Source organism: Brachionichthys hirsutus, chromosome 9 (assembly GCF_040956055.1).
Source record: "Brachionichthys hirsutus isolate HB-005 chromosome 9, CSIRO-AGI_Bhir_v1, whole genome shotgun sequence".
NCBI classification, from domain to species: Eukaryota; Metazoa; Chordata; class Actinopteri; order Lophiiformes; family Brachionichthyidae; genus Brachionichthys; species Brachionichthys hirsutus.
This window is the reverse complement of record NC_090905.1, coordinates 14,686,064-14,702,092: the sequence shown is the minus strand read 5'-3', so window position 1 is coordinate 14,702,092 and position 16,029 is coordinate 14,686,064. Positions and strand designations below refer to the sequence as shown.

General features: G+C 58.9%; 1 protein-coding gene across 1 annotated transcript in view; it reads right to left on the bottom strand.

The window, feature by feature from the left end:
• Positions 1-33: 33 nt before the first annotated feature.
• The window catches only part of mast2 (microtubule associated serine/threonine kinase 2), a 20,546-nt gene continuing 4,550 nt past the window's right edge, over positions 34-16,029 (bottom strand). Inside the window, exons 4-31 of the mRNA XM_068743620.1 lie at positions 15,893-15,897; positions 14,869-15,036; positions 13,767-13,858; positions 13,554-13,629; positions 13,391-13,490; positions 12,329-12,483; positions 12,175-12,250; positions 11,859-12,068; positions 10,389-10,490; positions 9,961-10,093; positions 9,797-9,864; positions 9,231-9,331; positions 8,500-8,708; positions 8,289-8,427; positions 8,081-8,213; positions 7,835-8,000; positions 7,659-7,760; positions 7,463-7,585; positions 7,281-7,390; positions 6,942-7,096; positions 5,862-5,998; positions 5,613-5,771; positions 5,317-5,529; positions 4,939-5,165; positions 4,742-4,864; positions 4,339-4,663; positions 3,670-4,223; positions 34-2,217 (exon numbers count right to left, since the gene is read on the bottom strand). Of these exons, the coding sequence (XP_068599721.1) occupies positions 913-2,217; positions 3,670-4,223; positions 4,339-4,663; positions 4,742-4,864; positions 4,939-5,165; positions 5,317-5,529; positions 5,613-5,771; positions 5,862-5,998; positions 6,942-7,096; positions 7,281-7,390; positions 7,463-7,585; positions 7,659-7,760; positions 7,835-8,000; positions 8,081-8,213; positions 8,289-8,427; positions 8,500-8,708; positions 9,231-9,331; positions 9,797-9,864; positions 9,961-10,093; positions 10,389-10,490; positions 11,859-12,068; positions 12,175-12,250; positions 12,329-12,483; positions 13,391-13,490; positions 13,554-13,629; positions 13,767-13,858; positions 14,869-15,036; positions 15,893-15,897 (5,466 nt within the window). The 3' untranslated portion in view covers positions 34-912. The remainder of the gene's footprint in view (positions 2,218-3,669; positions 4,224-4,338; positions 4,664-4,741; positions 4,865-4,938; positions 5,166-5,316; positions 5,530-5,612; positions 5,772-5,861; positions 5,999-6,941; positions 7,097-7,280; positions 7,391-7,462; positions 7,586-7,658; positions 7,761-7,834; positions 8,001-8,080; positions 8,214-8,288; positions 8,428-8,499; positions 8,709-9,230; positions 9,332-9,796; positions 9,865-9,960; positions 10,094-10,388; positions 10,491-11,858; positions 12,069-12,174; positions 12,251-12,328; positions 12,484-13,390; positions 13,491-13,553; positions 13,630-13,766; positions 13,859-14,868; positions 15,037-15,892; positions 15,898-16,029) is intronic.

Here is a 16,029-nt window from a genome sequence, read left to right as displayed (position 1 = left end):
AAGATCCGCGAGAGAAAAACTACAAAAACAAACTTGCATAAAAAACTTTATTAGTCTTGTAAGGTACGACGGACGACAGCATGCTTCCACCTCAGTCTGGCTTCACTCGAGCGACCCGGTCCGAACCAGAAACCCAAACGCCGAACCCGCCGGGACGACGTCTCCTCTTCATCACATCCGGACCTGAACATCGTCACCAGAGACGGCTCGAGTCCAATCAGCGCCGGACCCGGACTGAGAGGGGCGTCGTCCTTTGACTCTCACAGACGGACGCGTCTGAATCTGATGAGGCGCCACCGGCTGTCCAGCACGCCGCCGTTAGCGTCTCAGCTAACGGCGGCGTGCTGGACGAGGAATATTCCACTAAATATTTAAAATCTAAAACATCGACAGGAACGTTACAGACGAACGAGTGAGGAGGTCTGAAGACGCAGACTGTCCCGGTAGAACGTCCCGAGACGGGACACGCCACCGGTGAGACGGGACACGCCACGGCTGAGAAGGGACACGCCACGGCTGAGAAGGGACACGCCACCGGTGAGACGGGACACGCCACGGCTGAGAAGGGACACGCCACCGCCGAGACAGGACACGCCACCGGTGAGACGGGACACGCCACGGCCGAGACGGGACAAGCTCCGGTTACGGCTGCTCAGGGAGGCGTGTCCTCGGGACACGCTCCGGTCACGGCTGCTCAGGGAGGCGTGTCCTCGGGACACGCACGGATCAGGTGTCTCTTAACCACAGACTGAACCGTTGAGTTCAGGAAGTGGGAATCAGTAAAACCACAGGAAGAGGTTTTCAGCACATCTGGAATGGACCAGGCCCGCCGTCCCGTCCCGTCTCGTCCCGTCCCGTCCCACGCAGCGTCCCCTTAACAGCTCGACGGGGTCGTCTCTGCGCTCGCTGCTGCTATGTCTTCTCGCTGGCGGTTTTCTCGTGTTGCGAGGAGGCGGGGCCGGTAATCTGGGGGTCCGTTGCCACGGAGACGGCGTAATTCACGTTGAGGTCTGGCTGGACCGGTTCCGAGCCCGGCTGCTGTGCAGATACAGACGTTGTGGGCTTGTCCCTGCTTGAAGGTCCTGGTCCGGGTCTCTCTGGTCCCTCCTGGCAGGACGATGTCCTCCGGGCGACGCAGACCTTCTGTCTGGAGGGACATGGAAGGGGGTCAGCGGGTGGGACTCTGACTTGTTTCTGGTCCCTCTGACTCGTCTCTCCGGTGCTGCTACGTTCGACGGGTCCCAGAACTGCAGCCGCGAGCTGGGACACAACTTTGTCTGGAAGCGGGACGCTGGACCTGGAGCCAGGAGCCGGTAAGGGTGTCTCACAAAGACTCGCCCCCGCAGCAGCAGCACACAGTCTCCGGTTGTCAGCCTCCTTCCTCTCCTTGGGGACGCCGGGGGAGGGGCAGGGTGGGCGAGGGGCCTCGGGGAGGTCAGAGGTTCTGCAGGTGGTACCAACAGGGCTGGAGGGGGGGGCTGCGGTTTGTGGGCTCTCCGGGTCCTCTTCTCTGGGCTCCGGTGCTGCACCCGTCCCCCCGAGACTCCCGGAGTCTCCCCGGGGAGCCGCTTTGAGGATCGTGTCCTTGCTAACGGAGACGAACGCGCTGCCTGCGCTGGAAAAAGGAAGCGAGCCCCGAGCGGGCTTTGTGGTCCCGCTCGGTCCAACCGCCTCCCTCTCCCGTCTCGCTGCGTCTCCTGCAGGACAAGCCGACGTCACTCCGGGGAAAGAGACACTCTGAGTGGACTTGGTCTCTGTAGCGGAGGGGGTGGACTTGCCCCCCGGCGTGGGTCCGCTGTGGGAGAACGTGGCATGAGGGGTGCACGGAGAGAGGCAAAGGGAGGGCAGCGTCCCTCCAGGTCCGGTTCTCACAGTGGTGGGTCTCAGGAGGGGCGGGGGGGTGAAGGTGGCCCCCTTGCGTCCATCTTGGCTGTCCTCCGAGCCCTCGTCCGTCTCGTCCTCGGACGAATCTACCTCATGGATGGCGTCTTGCTTCTGCAGCGACTCTCTGCGTCCGGCCCGGTCCTGCCGGATGGCGGACAGTTTGTCTTTCAGCTTGTTCTTCCCGGGGGACAGACCCAGAGGACCGGAGAGGACGCCGGGGGCGCCGTCGCCTTCCTGTCGTCCTAATTTCCTGGATGAGGAGGAGCGTTTCTTCAGGCAGACCGTCTCCAGACCACATCCTGGAGAGGACAGCAGAACCTCGCCGGAGGATTCCTGCAGGTGCAGAGAGGATGACAGCGTGTCTGTCTTCATGTTGTGTATCTTTGTGTCTGTTGTCTCGCTGTGTATCTTTGCGTCTGTTGTCTCGTTGTGTATCTTTGCGTCTGTTGTCTCGCTGTGCATCTTTGCGTCTGACTTCGTGTTGTGTATCTTTGTGTCTGTCTTCGCGTTGTGCATCTTTGCGTCTGTTGTCGCGTTGTGTATCTTTGCCTCTGTCTTCGTGTTGTGTATCTTTGCGTCTGTTGTCTCGTTGTGTATCTTTGCCTCTGTCTTCGTGTTGTGTATCTTTGCGTCTGTTGTCTCGCTGTGCATCTTTGCGTCTGTCTTCGTGTTGTGTATCTTTGTGTCTGTCTTCGCGTTGTGCATCTTTGCGTCTGTTGTTGCGTTGTGTATCTTTGTGTCTGTCTTCGCGTTGTGCATCTTTGCGTCTGTTGTCGCGTTGTGTATCTTTGCCTCTGTCTTCGTGTTGTGTATCTTTGCGTCTGTTGTCTCGTTGTGTATCTTTGCCTCTGTCTTCGCGTTGTGCATCTTTGCGTCTGTTGTCGCGTTGTGTATCTTTGCGTCTGTCTTCGTGTTGTGCATCTTTGCGTCTGTCTTCGTGTTGTGCATCTTTGCGTCTGTTGTCTCGCTGTGTATCTTTGTGTCTGTTGTCTCGTTGTGCATCTTTGCGTCTGTCTTCGTGTTGTGTATCTTTGTGTCTGTCTTCGCGTTGTGCATCTTTGCGTCTGTTGTCGCGTTGTGTATCTTTGCCTCTGTCTTCGTGTTGTGTATCTTTGCGTCTGTTGTCTCGTTGTGTATCTTTGTGTCTGTCTTCGCGTTGTGCATCTTTGCGTCTGTTGTCGCGTTGTGTATCTTTGCCTCTGTCTTCGTGTTGTGTATCTTTGCGTCTGTTGTCTCGTTGTGTATCTTTGCCTCTGTCTTCGCGTTGTGCATCTTTGCGTCTGTTGTCGCGTTGTGTATCTTTGCGTCTGTCTTCGTGTTGTGCATCTTTGCGTCTGTCTTCGTGTTGTGCATCTTTGCGTCTGTTGTCTCGCTGTGTATCTTTGTGTCTGTTGTCTCGTTGTGCATCTTTGCGTCTGTCTTCGTGTTGTGTATCTTTGTGTCTGTCTTCGCGTTGTGCATCTTTGCGTCTGTTGTCGCGTTGTGTATCTTTGCCTCTGTCTTCGTGTTGTGTATCTTTGTGTCTGTTGTCTCGTTGTGTATCTTTGCCTCTGTCTTCGCGTTGTGCATCTTTGCGTCTGTTGTCGCGTTGTGTATCTTTGCCTCTGTCTTCGTGTTGTGGCGTCTGTTGTCTCGTTGTGTATCTTTGCCTCTGTCTTCGTGTTGTGTATCTTTGCGTCTGTTGTCTCGCTGTGTATCTTTGTGTCTGTTGTCTCGCTGTGTATCTTTGCGTCTGTCTTCGTGTTGTGCGTCTGTTGTCGCGTTGTGTGCGTCTCTGGACCGTACCTGGAGACTCTGCAGGCTCGGTTCTCTCTGCAAACTGTCCTTCTTGAACTCTGAAAGAGAAATGTCCAGACTGTGTTTCCTGTTCCCACTGGCCACTCCCACCGGCAGCTTCTTGTCCCCTTCTTGTCCCCTCCCAGAGGGGGACGGGGCGGGGTTAGAGAGGGAGGCGGCCAGTTTCTCGGCTGACTGCACCCTCTTGAGGAGCGGCGAGCGTGACGGCTCGGCGCTCTTGGGCCTGGACATTTGCCTGACCAGAGGAGGCGAGGCGTGGAGCTTCACGGGGAACGCCTGACTCCCCGAAGACTGTCCCGGGGGGTGGCCCGGCAGCGGGGACGGCGAGCGCTGCGGCGAGCTGCCCTGGGGGGTGGGTGAGGGGGTGCGGGCCAGGGGGGAGAGGGGGATGTTGCCGGCAGATTTGCGGCGAGGGGAGCGGTACTGGCGCTGGAGCTTGGGAGCCAGGCCGTGCAGGGAGCTGGGCCGGATGTGGCCCGAGCCGGCCGGGGAGTTTGGGACGCTGGAGCTGGGGGAACTGCTCTGAGACGAGGTTCCACCAACTGAGGAGGGACAGAGACAGAGTTCATGGTTCTGAAGGCTCCTTCACACCCCCCCGCTAACAGTCGCTAAGGTCACACCTGAGTACAATCATGGAGCTCCATCAGTCTGTCTCACCTGAGTGGGCGGAGTCTGGCGTGGACCTGAATCCCTGTGTGGGGCTCCGTGGGGACAGGTTGTGTGTGGGCGAGCCCGGGCCGCTCTCCCCTGAAGACAGGGAGCGGTTCAGGGAGGACAGGCTGCGGCTGGTGTGCAGGAGGGACGCCTGCTTGGTGATCTTCCTGAAGAGGGACGTCTTCTTCTTGCTGTCCTGCCCCTCCTTGGTCTTTGACTTCTTGTTGCGTCTCGCCATCTTAGTCTTGTGGCTCGTCTTTCGGGCTGGGCCGAGCTTGATGGACGTGTTCTCGAATGGCGTGGCAGAGACGGACACCTTGGCGCCACTCTGAGGGACGGGAGACGGACATGCTGGTGTTCCGAGTCGGTCGACGAGTCGGCCGGCTCAGATTGAGAGAGTGCGCACCTTCAGAATGAGCTCCACCACCTCCGTGTGAACGAGGCCGTGGACCGCCTCCCCGTTGACGTGGGTGATCAGGTCCCCCTCCCTTAGCCCCGCCTCATGGGCTGGACCGCCCTCCTCCGCGTGCTGAAACAGACACACCCATCAGTCTGACACGTCTCGCTCTCAGGGCGCCGGTTGGACCCTCTTGGAGGACTCACCCAGACCACGTGGTGGACCGTGTAGACGTCCGAGTCTCCCAGGTACACGCGGATCGCCCTCAGGGTGAAGCCGTACTTCTTGCCTGCTCTGTGGATCACGATGGGGGGTTTCGTGCTGCTCACCGCCGGAGACAGGTCTCGGCTCGGGGAAGAGTCCCGCGACGACGGATTGGAGGACTGGGAGTGGGGAGACATCGGGCTGGCCAATGGGGATGCTCCGTGGTGATCTGGCAACAGGCGAGGATGTGAGTCGGTCGGTCTACTTTCATCAAGATAAGAGAATCATCTGAGGGTTGTACCAGGAGTAATCTAGTGGGGGCTCCATGAGTTCAGGCATTGAACCCAGCCCCATGTCTCCCCCCCCCCCCCCCCACTGACCTGCAGGGATCATCAGGGACAGCGTATTGGCGGAGGCCGACTTGATGACCTTGTTCAGCGGCCTGGAGGTCAGCGTTGTGTGTTTATCTGCGTCTCCAGACAGCAGCCGATGGCGAGCCCTGCGCGCCGCCAAGTCGCTGATGGCCCGCGGCGTTGATGGCGAGTCGCAGTCACCTCCGTGAGAACGATCGTACGCATCATCGGCTCTACCTGCTGCAGACAGGTAAAAGAGGAACGGCAGATTGAGACCCACATTACCCTAAACCTGGCCCGAACCCACGGCGGGCGGTACTGACGTGTGGGCGTGGCCCTGGAGGCGGCGCCCGGCATGGCGGGGGACTCCTCAAGCTTCAGCTCTCTCTCCACTGGGAGTTCTGGGATGGCTCGGGGCAGCTCGTCGCACCGCGGCCCCCTCGCCACACCTGTGCTGGGACTCCTCCGACATCCGGCCGCACCTGAGACCACCCAGGTGGGATCCGCGTTACGGTTCGTCGTGTTCAGCGAGGCTTCGGACACCGACCGCAGAACATCGTCCCGCGTTTCACCTCCGTCTTCCTCCGAGGAGATGGCGAAGCGCGGCATCTCGATGATGGCGGAGCAGCAGCGCCGCCGGACCGTCAGCGGCGGGCTGGAGTCGCTCTCCGTGTGGGACGACTCCGAGACCGACAGACGCTTCCTGAGGCTGCGGAGACGAAGGACGCATCGCTTAGCGTCTCTGGATGCTATGCTAACGCGGCGGAGACGAAGGACGCATCGCTTAGCGTCTCTGGATGCTATGCTAACGCGGCGGAGACGAAGGACGCATCGCTTAGCGTCTCTGGATGCTATGCTAACGCGGCGGAGACGAAGGACGCATCGCTTAGCGTCTCTGGATGCTATGCTAAAGCGGCGTAGACGAAGGACGCATCGCTTAGCGTCTCTGGATGCTATGCTAACGCGGCGCAGACGAAGGACGCATCGCTTAGCGTCTCTGGATGCTATGCTAACGCGGCGGAGACGAAGGACGCATCGCTTAGCGTCTCTGGATGCTATGCTAACGCGGCGGAGACGAAGGACGCATCGCTTAGCGTCTCTGGATGCTATGCTAACGCGGCGGAGATGAAGGACGCATCGCTTAGCGTCTCTGGATGCTATGCTAACGCGGCGGAGACGAAGGACGCATCGCTTAGCGTCTCTGGATGCTATGCTAACGCGGCAGAGACAAAGGACGCATCGCTTAGCGTCTCTGGATGCTATGCTAACGCGGCGCAGACGAAGGACGCATCGCTTAGCGTCTCTGGATGCTATGCTAACGCGGCGGAGACGAAGGACGCATCGCTTAGCGTCTCTGGATGCTATGCTAACGCGGCGGAGACGAAGGACGCATCGCTTAGCGTCTCTGGATGCTATGCTAACGCGGCGGAGATGAAGGACGCATCGCTTAGCGTCTCTGGATGCTATGCTAACGCGGCGCAGACGAAGGACGCATCGCTTAGCGTCTCTGGATGCTATGCTAACGCGGCGGAGACGAAGGACGCATCGCTTAGCGTCTCTGGATGCTATGCTAACGCGGCGGAGACGAAGGACGCATCGCTTAGCGTCTCTGGATGCTATGCTAACGCGGCTCAGAACAGAGAAGGACTCACATCTCTGGGGATCCCACCAGCCAGGACCGGTCTCTGGACTTGAGTCCACCCAGGCTGTCCACTCGATCGCCTCCCTCCTCACTGAAGCTGCGTTTGGTGGGAGGCGGAGTCCTCTTCTCCTCGTGCAGAGACAGACGCTCCATGCTGCTGTACACCTGCACAAAAGTCACCTGTTCCAGAACCGAACGCCATCCGGGACCGGCGAAGAACCGAGAACAGAGAGGGCAACACAGACCGGTCCTGATCCCGATCCCGATACCAGGACAGGTGTGGACACAGACTATACCTGCGTCTCCCGCTCTACTCCCGCCCCCCTAACAGGCTTCCTGCAGGTCTGACCTTGCTAAATCGAGGTGAGCAGGAGGAGAACTGTCGAATCTCCACGTGTTCTTCATCGTTGGTGTCGTCCTCATCCTCGGAGTCAAGGTGGTGGTAGCGGTCGGTGCGAGCTGAGACAAACACAGGGGTCAGGGTTAGGGGTCACGGTTAGGGGTTCGGGATCAGGACTAGCTCAGACGTACTGTCGAAGTAGCTGGTGTCGTCCTCCGACTCCAGCTGGGGGATGAACTCCGCCTTCTGCCTCAGCAGGCCGTTCCAGTCCAGCTCCGTGAAGAACAGGTGCTGCTTCACCTCAAACGCGCTTCCTGTGGAGGAGACGGGCTGCGTTTGCTGGTTCTGAGCGGCCCGAGACCGTGAGAGCGTGAGCGGGTGCTTTACCTGTGCCCAGCCTCTCCAGAGGATTCTGTTTCAGCAGTTTGGAGATGAGGTCCTGAGCCTCCTGGGGCAGAGCTTCCTCCTCCTCCGGCCAGACAATCTCATCTAACGCGACAGAGAACCGGGCTGACAAAACGGGCCAATCACAGGCCGCTCCCGGGACGTCGGGCGCCGCTCACCGCTGATCACCTGACCAAACAGCTCCTCTGGGGTGTCGCCGAAGAAGGGGGCGCAGCCAACCAGGAACTCGTACAGGATGACGCCCATCGCCCACCAGTCCACCGGCTTCCCGTAGCCCTGACGCAGGATCACCTCTGGAGCGATGTACTCTGGGGTTCCACACACCTGGGGGGGGGGCATCAGCACCCAAGGTCAGCCGCTACCGAGGTGCGTTCCCATGCTGCACACCTGTAACCGGTCCCTACCTGTTTGTCCAGGAACTCTCTGGTGTCCTTCTCAATGTGTCCTTCATACAAGTTCGTGGTCAAACTCATCAAACCGATCTTTGACAGACCGAAGTCCGTGAGCTTGATGTGTCCCAAGGAGGTGATGAGGAGACTAGGGGACAGAGCACCGTGAACCCGACGGACCACAACCACGTCTTCATGGGTTACAGGCGACTGCCGGTCTTACTTGTCGGGTTTCAGGTCCCGGTGGACGATGCCGTAGTTGTGAAGATACTCCAAGGCGAGGACGGTCTCAGCGAAGTACATGCGCGCCATGTCGACCGGCAGGGCCCCGATGTTCTTCAGGAGGGTGGCGCAGTCTCCACCTGCAGACGGCAGCCGGGAGGTTAAACGCAGACCGTCGACTCCTCGCACCCGCTCCACCCGGAGCGACTTACCCTCCACGTACTCCATCACCATGCACAGGTGCCTCCTGGTCTCGAAGGAGCAGAACATGGAGACGACAAAGGGGTTCTCTGCAAATGTCAGGATGTCTCGTTCCACAAAGGCCTGTTGGATCTGGTTCCTCAGGATCAGGTTCTGCTTGTTGATCTTCTTTATGGCGAAACGCTGCCGGGTCTCTTTGTGGCGCACCAGGAACACGGCGCTGCACCGACAAAGACAATCAGTCGATCAGGGTAGGCGTCAGTCGTACAGGGTAGGCGTCAGTCGTACAGGGTAGGCGTCAGTCGTACAGGGTAGGCGTCAGTCGTACAGGGTAGGCGTCAGTCAATCAGGGTAGGCGTCAGTCGTACAGGGTAGGCGTCAGTCGATCAGGGTAGGCGTCAGTCGATCAGGGTACGTGTCAGTCGATCAGGGTAGGCGTCAGTCGTACAGGGTACGAGTCAGTCGTACAGGGTACGAGTCAGTCGTACAGGGTAGGCGTCAGTCGTACAGGGTACGCGTCAGTCGTACAGGGTAGGCGTCAGTCGTACAGGGTACGCGTCAGTCGTACAGGGTAGGCGTCAGTCGTACAGGGTACGCGTCAGTCGTACAGGGCACGCGTCAGTCGTACAGGGTAGGCGTCAGTCGTACAGGGTACGCGTCAGTCGTACAGGGTACGCGTCAGTCGTACAGGGTAGGCTTCAGCCATTTTAACTGTTGCTGCAGTAACGTAGGCGTGTCCCACCCGTAGGCGCCGTTACTGATGAGTTTGATGTTCTCAAAGTCTTCCTCTCGAGGGGCTTTGGTTTTAGCCTGGGCTGGAGCTGCTGTGACGGTTCCACGAATCTGAAACAGAGAACCTTCAATTCAGTTCATTTGTACTTATTTAGCACCAGATCCCAACAGAAAGTTACCTCGTGGTACTTCGCAGGTGTAGAGGCAAAGACCTGGCAGCCTCGCCCTGCACCTGGTAGTTTAGGGACCACCCGTAGCATCACAGTCCTTAGCTTTAGTACTGTTTGTACCATAGGTACCAGGTACCCACGCTACCTGGTAGTTCTGGTACCAGGTACCTACGCTACCTGGTAGTTCTGGTACCAGGTACCCACGCTACCTGGTAGTTCTGGTACCAGGTACCCACGCTACCTGGTAGTTCTGGTACCAGGTACCTACGCTACCTGGTAGTTCCGGTACCAGGTACCCACGCTACCTGGTAGTTCCGGTACCAGGTACCCACGCTACCTGGTAGTTCCGGTACCAGGTAGCACCACGTGGGCCCCAGAGAGTAAACACGCTGAATTTGTCACTCACATCCACCGAGTCGTCGGTCTCTGGGGTTTCTGGGTTCCCGCTGTCGTAGCTGCTCAGCTGGGCCATTTCTACACAAACAAGAACCCAAAGTGATCCAGAAGCGAGCGGAGAGAGAATGTCCGACATGCCTCCCCCCTCCGGCGCTGAAGGGGAGGCGTCCTTACCCTCCAGGGGGTCCCGGGTGAGGCCCAGCTGGCTGATGATGTATCGGGGGATGTCAGACTTGATGCCTCGGCCCTCCTTAGCATGGCCCTCTGCTGCTTCCAGCAAATGGTAGAACTCCTCCGGATCAAACTCCTGGGGGAGACGAGCAGAAGTGAGGAGACGCTGTCCCGAATGTTGGCTAGAACTTGAGCCGACCCGTTCCCTGTGGGTTCTGGCCCGGTGAGAGGGTGTCTCTGCTGGATTTGGTATGGAGGCTACACAAGGTCAACAGAGAGAACATCCCAGGACATCTAGCAAGCCCCGCCCCAACGACATGAGAGCTCTAATGTGGGACAGTCCTCCAGTAAATGTCCTCAGTACCTGCAGGAACAGGCACGGACACCTGGGACAGGTTTAACTGAAGGGGACATCGGCCGAGGCGTCTCACCAGACACTCCAGGAGACGCGCCGGCCGGGCGATGACCATCATCAGCTTCTTGACCAGCTGCGTGACGAAGGTGACCTCGACGCTCTCCGAGCGCTGGTGAGCCTGAACAGACAGAACTCGGGGGTTAGGGCTCAACCAATCAGCTTCGAGCGGCAAGTACGTGTGTGTGTGTTTCTAGCTACACACACACACACGACGACTAATGAAGTCCTGCTGTGGGTTCTGGTGTCAAACGGGCTCGGACCTCAGTGTGACTGCAGACGGTCCACGCCAGGTGACCCCCAGGTGACCCCCCAGGTGACCCGCGGGGCTCCAATGAGCCTCCCAAAGGTTCTCCCCGTGTCTGCGTGGGTTCTCTCCGGGTTCTCCAGCTTCCTCCACCAGAAACACGCAGCTCAGGTTACGCCAGGTTACGCTGGACTGTCCGTAGGTGTGTGGGCGTCGCCCTGCGATGAACTGGCGGCGTGTCCAGGGTGTTCCCGCCCCCCCGCCCCCCGCCCGTAGACCGCTGCGACCCGGTTACAGCGGCTAACAAAATGGATGGATGAATCAAAGGGAAATAAACTCAACTGCAAAGTTCGCCTCCCCTTGCTCCTCCTCCTCCTCCTCCTCCTCCTCCTCCTCCTCCCAGCTGCACATCGTCCACCCGCTGCTCCTCATCACCCCTCCTAGTACCGCCTCCTCCAGCCCCGACACACGAGACACGGTTCCTCGTTCAAACGGAGAACTCGATGCCGCTCCTGCTCCTCCGTCCGCCTGCCCCCCAAAACAACCACACGGCACCCACTCGGTGATGTCATCATCCGGCCTGCAGGTCCCCACCTCGCTTCAGACCGCCGGCCAATCACAGTCAGAGGATTCCTCCTCAATCCCCGCCCATCCCAAAACGCTCTGACTGCACCGCCTCCTGCGCCGGGGGGAGGAGTCATCCATCAGCTGACTGCTGGAGTGTGAAATTAAACTCAGGCTGTGTTTGTGTGTCCCGGTAGGACGGATGGACAACAGGAGGCTGGAGGAGCAATAGCCCCGCCCCCCATGCAGAATGAGCTAATATGATGTCATCACTGCCACACACACACACACACACACACACACACACACACACACACACACGGTGATGTCTTCATCGTGGCCTGTCTCACATGTAGGACAGAAACCACGTCCCCGTCCCCCGTCCACCAGATCTGGAGCCAGATCTTAAAATGTTGGTTTAGATAAGAACGAATCAGATACCAAACCCCGCCTCAACGCCCTTATTAGGTCATTCATATTATTATGAGGTGTGGAATGTAGACGGGCATCAACGTTAACCGACCAGTCACCCGACCAGTCACCCGACCAGTCACCCGACCAGTCACCCGACCAGTCACCCGACCAGTCACCCGACCAGTCACCCGACCGGTGACCCAACGCACCCTGTGCTGATCCCGAGGCGTCCACAGATCAATAATCAGCGATCGGTCCACTCACGTCCTGCAGCAGCTTCTCCAGGTTCTCCTGCAGCTCGTAGAAATAATGGGAGGTGATGAGGCCGTCCCTGCTTTTGTCCAGGCAGTCTCTGGACAGCTCGATCAGCTGATGGTGGATGAAGCTCAGGACGCCGTCGGCCAGCGGGCGGACCTTATCCGGCCCGGAGGAGGAGAGCAGCTCGGACAGGCGCTCCTCCATCTGAGCCGTCGCCTGAGGGGAGGAGGGGAGGAGGAGTGACCCCCCTCAGACCGGTTAGAACTAGAGACTAATGCGGATCGCTGGAGGCCCCGCCCACAAACGAGGGGGTCTCCGGTACCTTCGGGAAGCGCTCCTTGTAGACGTGGTTCATCATGACGATCTCGTGGTCGAAGGAGACGGGCGAACGGCCGGGGCTGAACGGACACACAGACGATGAAGGTGATGAAGAGGAACACGCGTCGCCGTGTAACCCCCGGCGACGGCGCTCCCACCTGAGGCTGCGGGAGCGGGGTCTCAAGGCGGGGGAGCGGCGTCCCTCCTCGTCCGTCACGCTCTCGGAGCTGAAGTGCTTGGTGAGGAAGTGCAGCTCGTCGGCCGTGGGCTGGAAGGGGAGCTGGTGCAGCTTCTCCTGCGACGAGGAGGAGGACTGTGAGAGGAGGAGCACAGAGGAGCACAGAGGAGCGCAGGTTACAACCGGCACCGGAGCTCACGGGACCCGGGGCTGGACCGGAACCGAGCCGGGTGAGTTCAGGAGCGGTAGCACGGGTCAGGCAGCGAAGCTCCGCCTCCGTGCTACCACACGAACTGGAGGTCAGCAGGAGGTGAAGGGGCAGGAGGTAAAGGGGCAGGAGGCGAAGGGGCAGGAGGCGAAGGAGGTAAAGGAGCAGGAGGCGAAGGAGCAGGAGGCGAAGGAGCAGGAGAAGAGGGAGCAGGAGAAGAGGGAGCAGGAGGCGAAGGGGCAGGAGGGGAAGGAGCAGGAGGAGAGGGAGCAGGAGGTAAAGGAGCAGGAGGCGAAGGAGAAGGAGGCGAAGGGGCAGGAGGGGAAGGAGCAGGAGGTAAAGGAGCAGGAGGCGAAGGAGCAGGAGGCGAAGGAGCAGGAGGAGAGGAGAAGGAGAAGGAGGCGAAGGAGAAGGAGGCGAAGGGGCAGGAGGGGAAGGAGCAGGAGGTGAAGGAGCAGGAGGCGAAGGAGCAGGAGGAGAGGGAGCAGGAGGTAAAGGAACAGGAGGTGAAGGGGCAGGAGGTAAAGGAGCAGGAGGTAAAGGAGCAGGAGGAGAGGAAGCAGGAGGCGAAGGGGCAGGAGGTGAAGGAGCAGGAGGAGAGGGAACAGGAGGCGAAGGGGCAGGAAGTGAAGGAGCAGGAGGTAAAGGAGCAGGAGGCGAAGGGGCAGGAGGCAAAGGAGCAGGAGGAGAGGGAGCAGGAGGCGAAGGGGCAGGAGGTGAAGGAGCAGGAGGCGAAGGGGCAGGAGGCGAAGGAGGCGAAGGAGCAGGAGGTAAAGGAGCAGGAGGACAAAGGGGCAGGAGGTAAAGGAGAAGGAGGCGAAGGGGCAGGTTTACCGAGACGGTGGAGCTGGGCGTGTTGGTTCCATATCCAGAGGAAGGCAAGGAGGCCAGGGACCAGCGGCGCCCGTCCGTCCTGGGGGGGACAAACGGATGAAGACGAGCTGGCTCTGATCCTCGGCAGCACATCGTGCTTTGATCTTTCTCAGGTGCAGCTCACCTGCGAGCAGGAACAAAGGAGAAGTGTCCCGCCGTGTTGGGGGAGAAGTTGCGTGGGCTGTCCAGAGGGCTGGTGCCTGAGAGACAGGACACAGGGCAAAGACGGAACAAGACAGCGTCACCTGTGTGTGTTAGCCTCTCAACACACACACACACACACACATCAAAGGTTGACGGTGGTGTCAGGGCCAGCGTGTGTGCTCGGTGCGTTTACCTGTGTGTCCGTGCAGAGGTGAGTGTGGGCGTGGCAGCGTGGGGGAGGTGCTGGAGGTCACGATGAGGCTCTTCCTGTTGCTCGTTCGACAGCTGAGGGGAAACAAGTCGGTGAGTTCAAATCAATAAGATAAGAGTCACAATGATCACGTGATCAATGAACACTCTCTCTCTAACACACACCAGTCAGCGATCACACCCAGGACATCGGGTCAGACAGATAGCCCAGGGCCACCAGCACAGCGCCCGAGGGCCACAAAGCGCCCGAGGGCCACCAGCACGGCGCCCGAGGGCCACAAGGCGCCCGAGGGCCACATGACCTGACCTGCTCTAAAACATTCATCTGTTTTGTTAAATCTGTGTTGATCATTATTGTAACATGATCAGTTTCTTGACATAGATGAATATCATTAATTATTAATAACTTATAATAATTACAAGGTTAATTAAGCACATTTGTTGTTGCAGAAGTTTTTACCAAAATGGAATCCGTTTGCATGAATCCGTACCCGAGAGGAAGCTCGGTACCAGAACCAGGCAGCGCTGCTGCTAACGGTAGCATGTCTGCAGCTAGCACTGCTGCTAACGGTAGCATGTCTGCAGCTAGCACAGCAGCTAACGGTAGCATGTCTGCAGCTAGCGCTGCTGCTAACGGTAGCATGTCTGCAGCTAGCACTGCTGCTAACGGCAGCATGTCTGCAGCTAGCGCTGCTGCTAACGGTAGCATGTCTGCAGGCAGCGCTGCTGCTAACGGTAGCATGTCTGCAGCTAGCACTGCTGCTAACGGTAGCATGTCTGCAGGCAGCGCTGCTGCTAACGTTAGCATGTCTGCAGGCAGCGCCGCTGCTGCCGGGGTCCACCGATGTGCCGGGCAGATGGCGTGAAGCTGCTGCGCCTCCCTCGCCCCCCCTCTGGTGCTCCTCTCTTTCTGTTCGGCGCTCTGATTGGCTGCCTTCCTTTCATCCTTTCATGTTTCTCCTTGACGCTTTGGTATTCCACCCTAAATCCTGGGGGGGGGAGGAGCCCTGCGACCTTTGAAGGAACTTCACCGGAGCCCGTCGTCACAAACACAAGCCGGCGTGCCGACAGGTGGAACGCCTTACCTCCACAGGAAGGGGTTTCCCAGCTGGTGAACAGGGGCTGACAGAGGGCCGTCAGAGGAGGAGGAGAAAGGGGAGAGGGTGATGACAGAGGGAGAGGAAGAGGGGGACAGCAGGTGCTGGAGGAGGCTACTGTTGCCATGGCAACGCAGCTGCGCTGCTGACCAGATTCTGCCAATAGAGGAGGGAGGGAGGAAGAAAGGATGAAGAGAGGAGGGTGAGGATGGAGAGATCTGTGATGAGGAGTGTCCTTCCTGCATGAGTCACCTTAGAATTTATAATAATTCATTTGAGATGGGCGGAGCTAGCTTCAGAGGGCGCTAACATTAGCATTAGGTTCAACCACATAAGCAGCGTCGCATCAATGATGCTTGAGAATCAGGTTCAATGTCCTCATCTATGATTGGTTGGCCCTCTGACTCCTCCCCCTGCCAGAGGTTATCAAACTCAACTTTGAACGTCTGTCTCATTTTGGTGTCGAACAGAACGTGTCCAATCTCAAAGCACATCTGCCTGTTGCTAGCATAGCACGTTTTACTAGCATAGCACGGTGCACGGCGGGGGGGGGGGGGGGGGGGGGGGGGGGCAACGGGAAGGTTTCCACTCCTCACTCACAGGAAGGCCGAAGACGGCGTGGAACGTTACCACACAAACAAAAGACTCAAACTGGTTTTCACGGCTCCTGCTGGTCTTACTGGAGGCGCAGGTTTGGGGCTCCCGTTCGCTCCTTCCTCCTCTTCATCCTCGGCTGTAATCTTTAGTAATCCCCTGAGTGTTCTTATCTGCACAGCTATGCGAGCTATCCGCTAACAGCCGCGCCGCATCCACCCGGCTCGGCCGCTCACGTCTGCCCCGCCTCCTCTGGAGTCCAGTGAAAGCCGGGACCGGTTCCTTCGGGTCCGATCACAAAGTTCCGCCGCCCAAAGCTGCGCTCACAGGGACGGCTCGGCCGGTCTGACCCAATGAGAGGACAGGCCCCGGGGGGGGGGGGGGGCAGGTACCTTCTTGTTCTGGTGACGAAGCACACTTGAGCTGTCACCGAGAGCACCAATGACATCACGGGGGTTTGTCCACAGTCAGCCAATCAGAAGGAGGGTGGGGCGTGTACGTGAGAGAAAAACAATCGAGATTAAACGCGTGCCAACGCGCTCCGACCGAGACTGG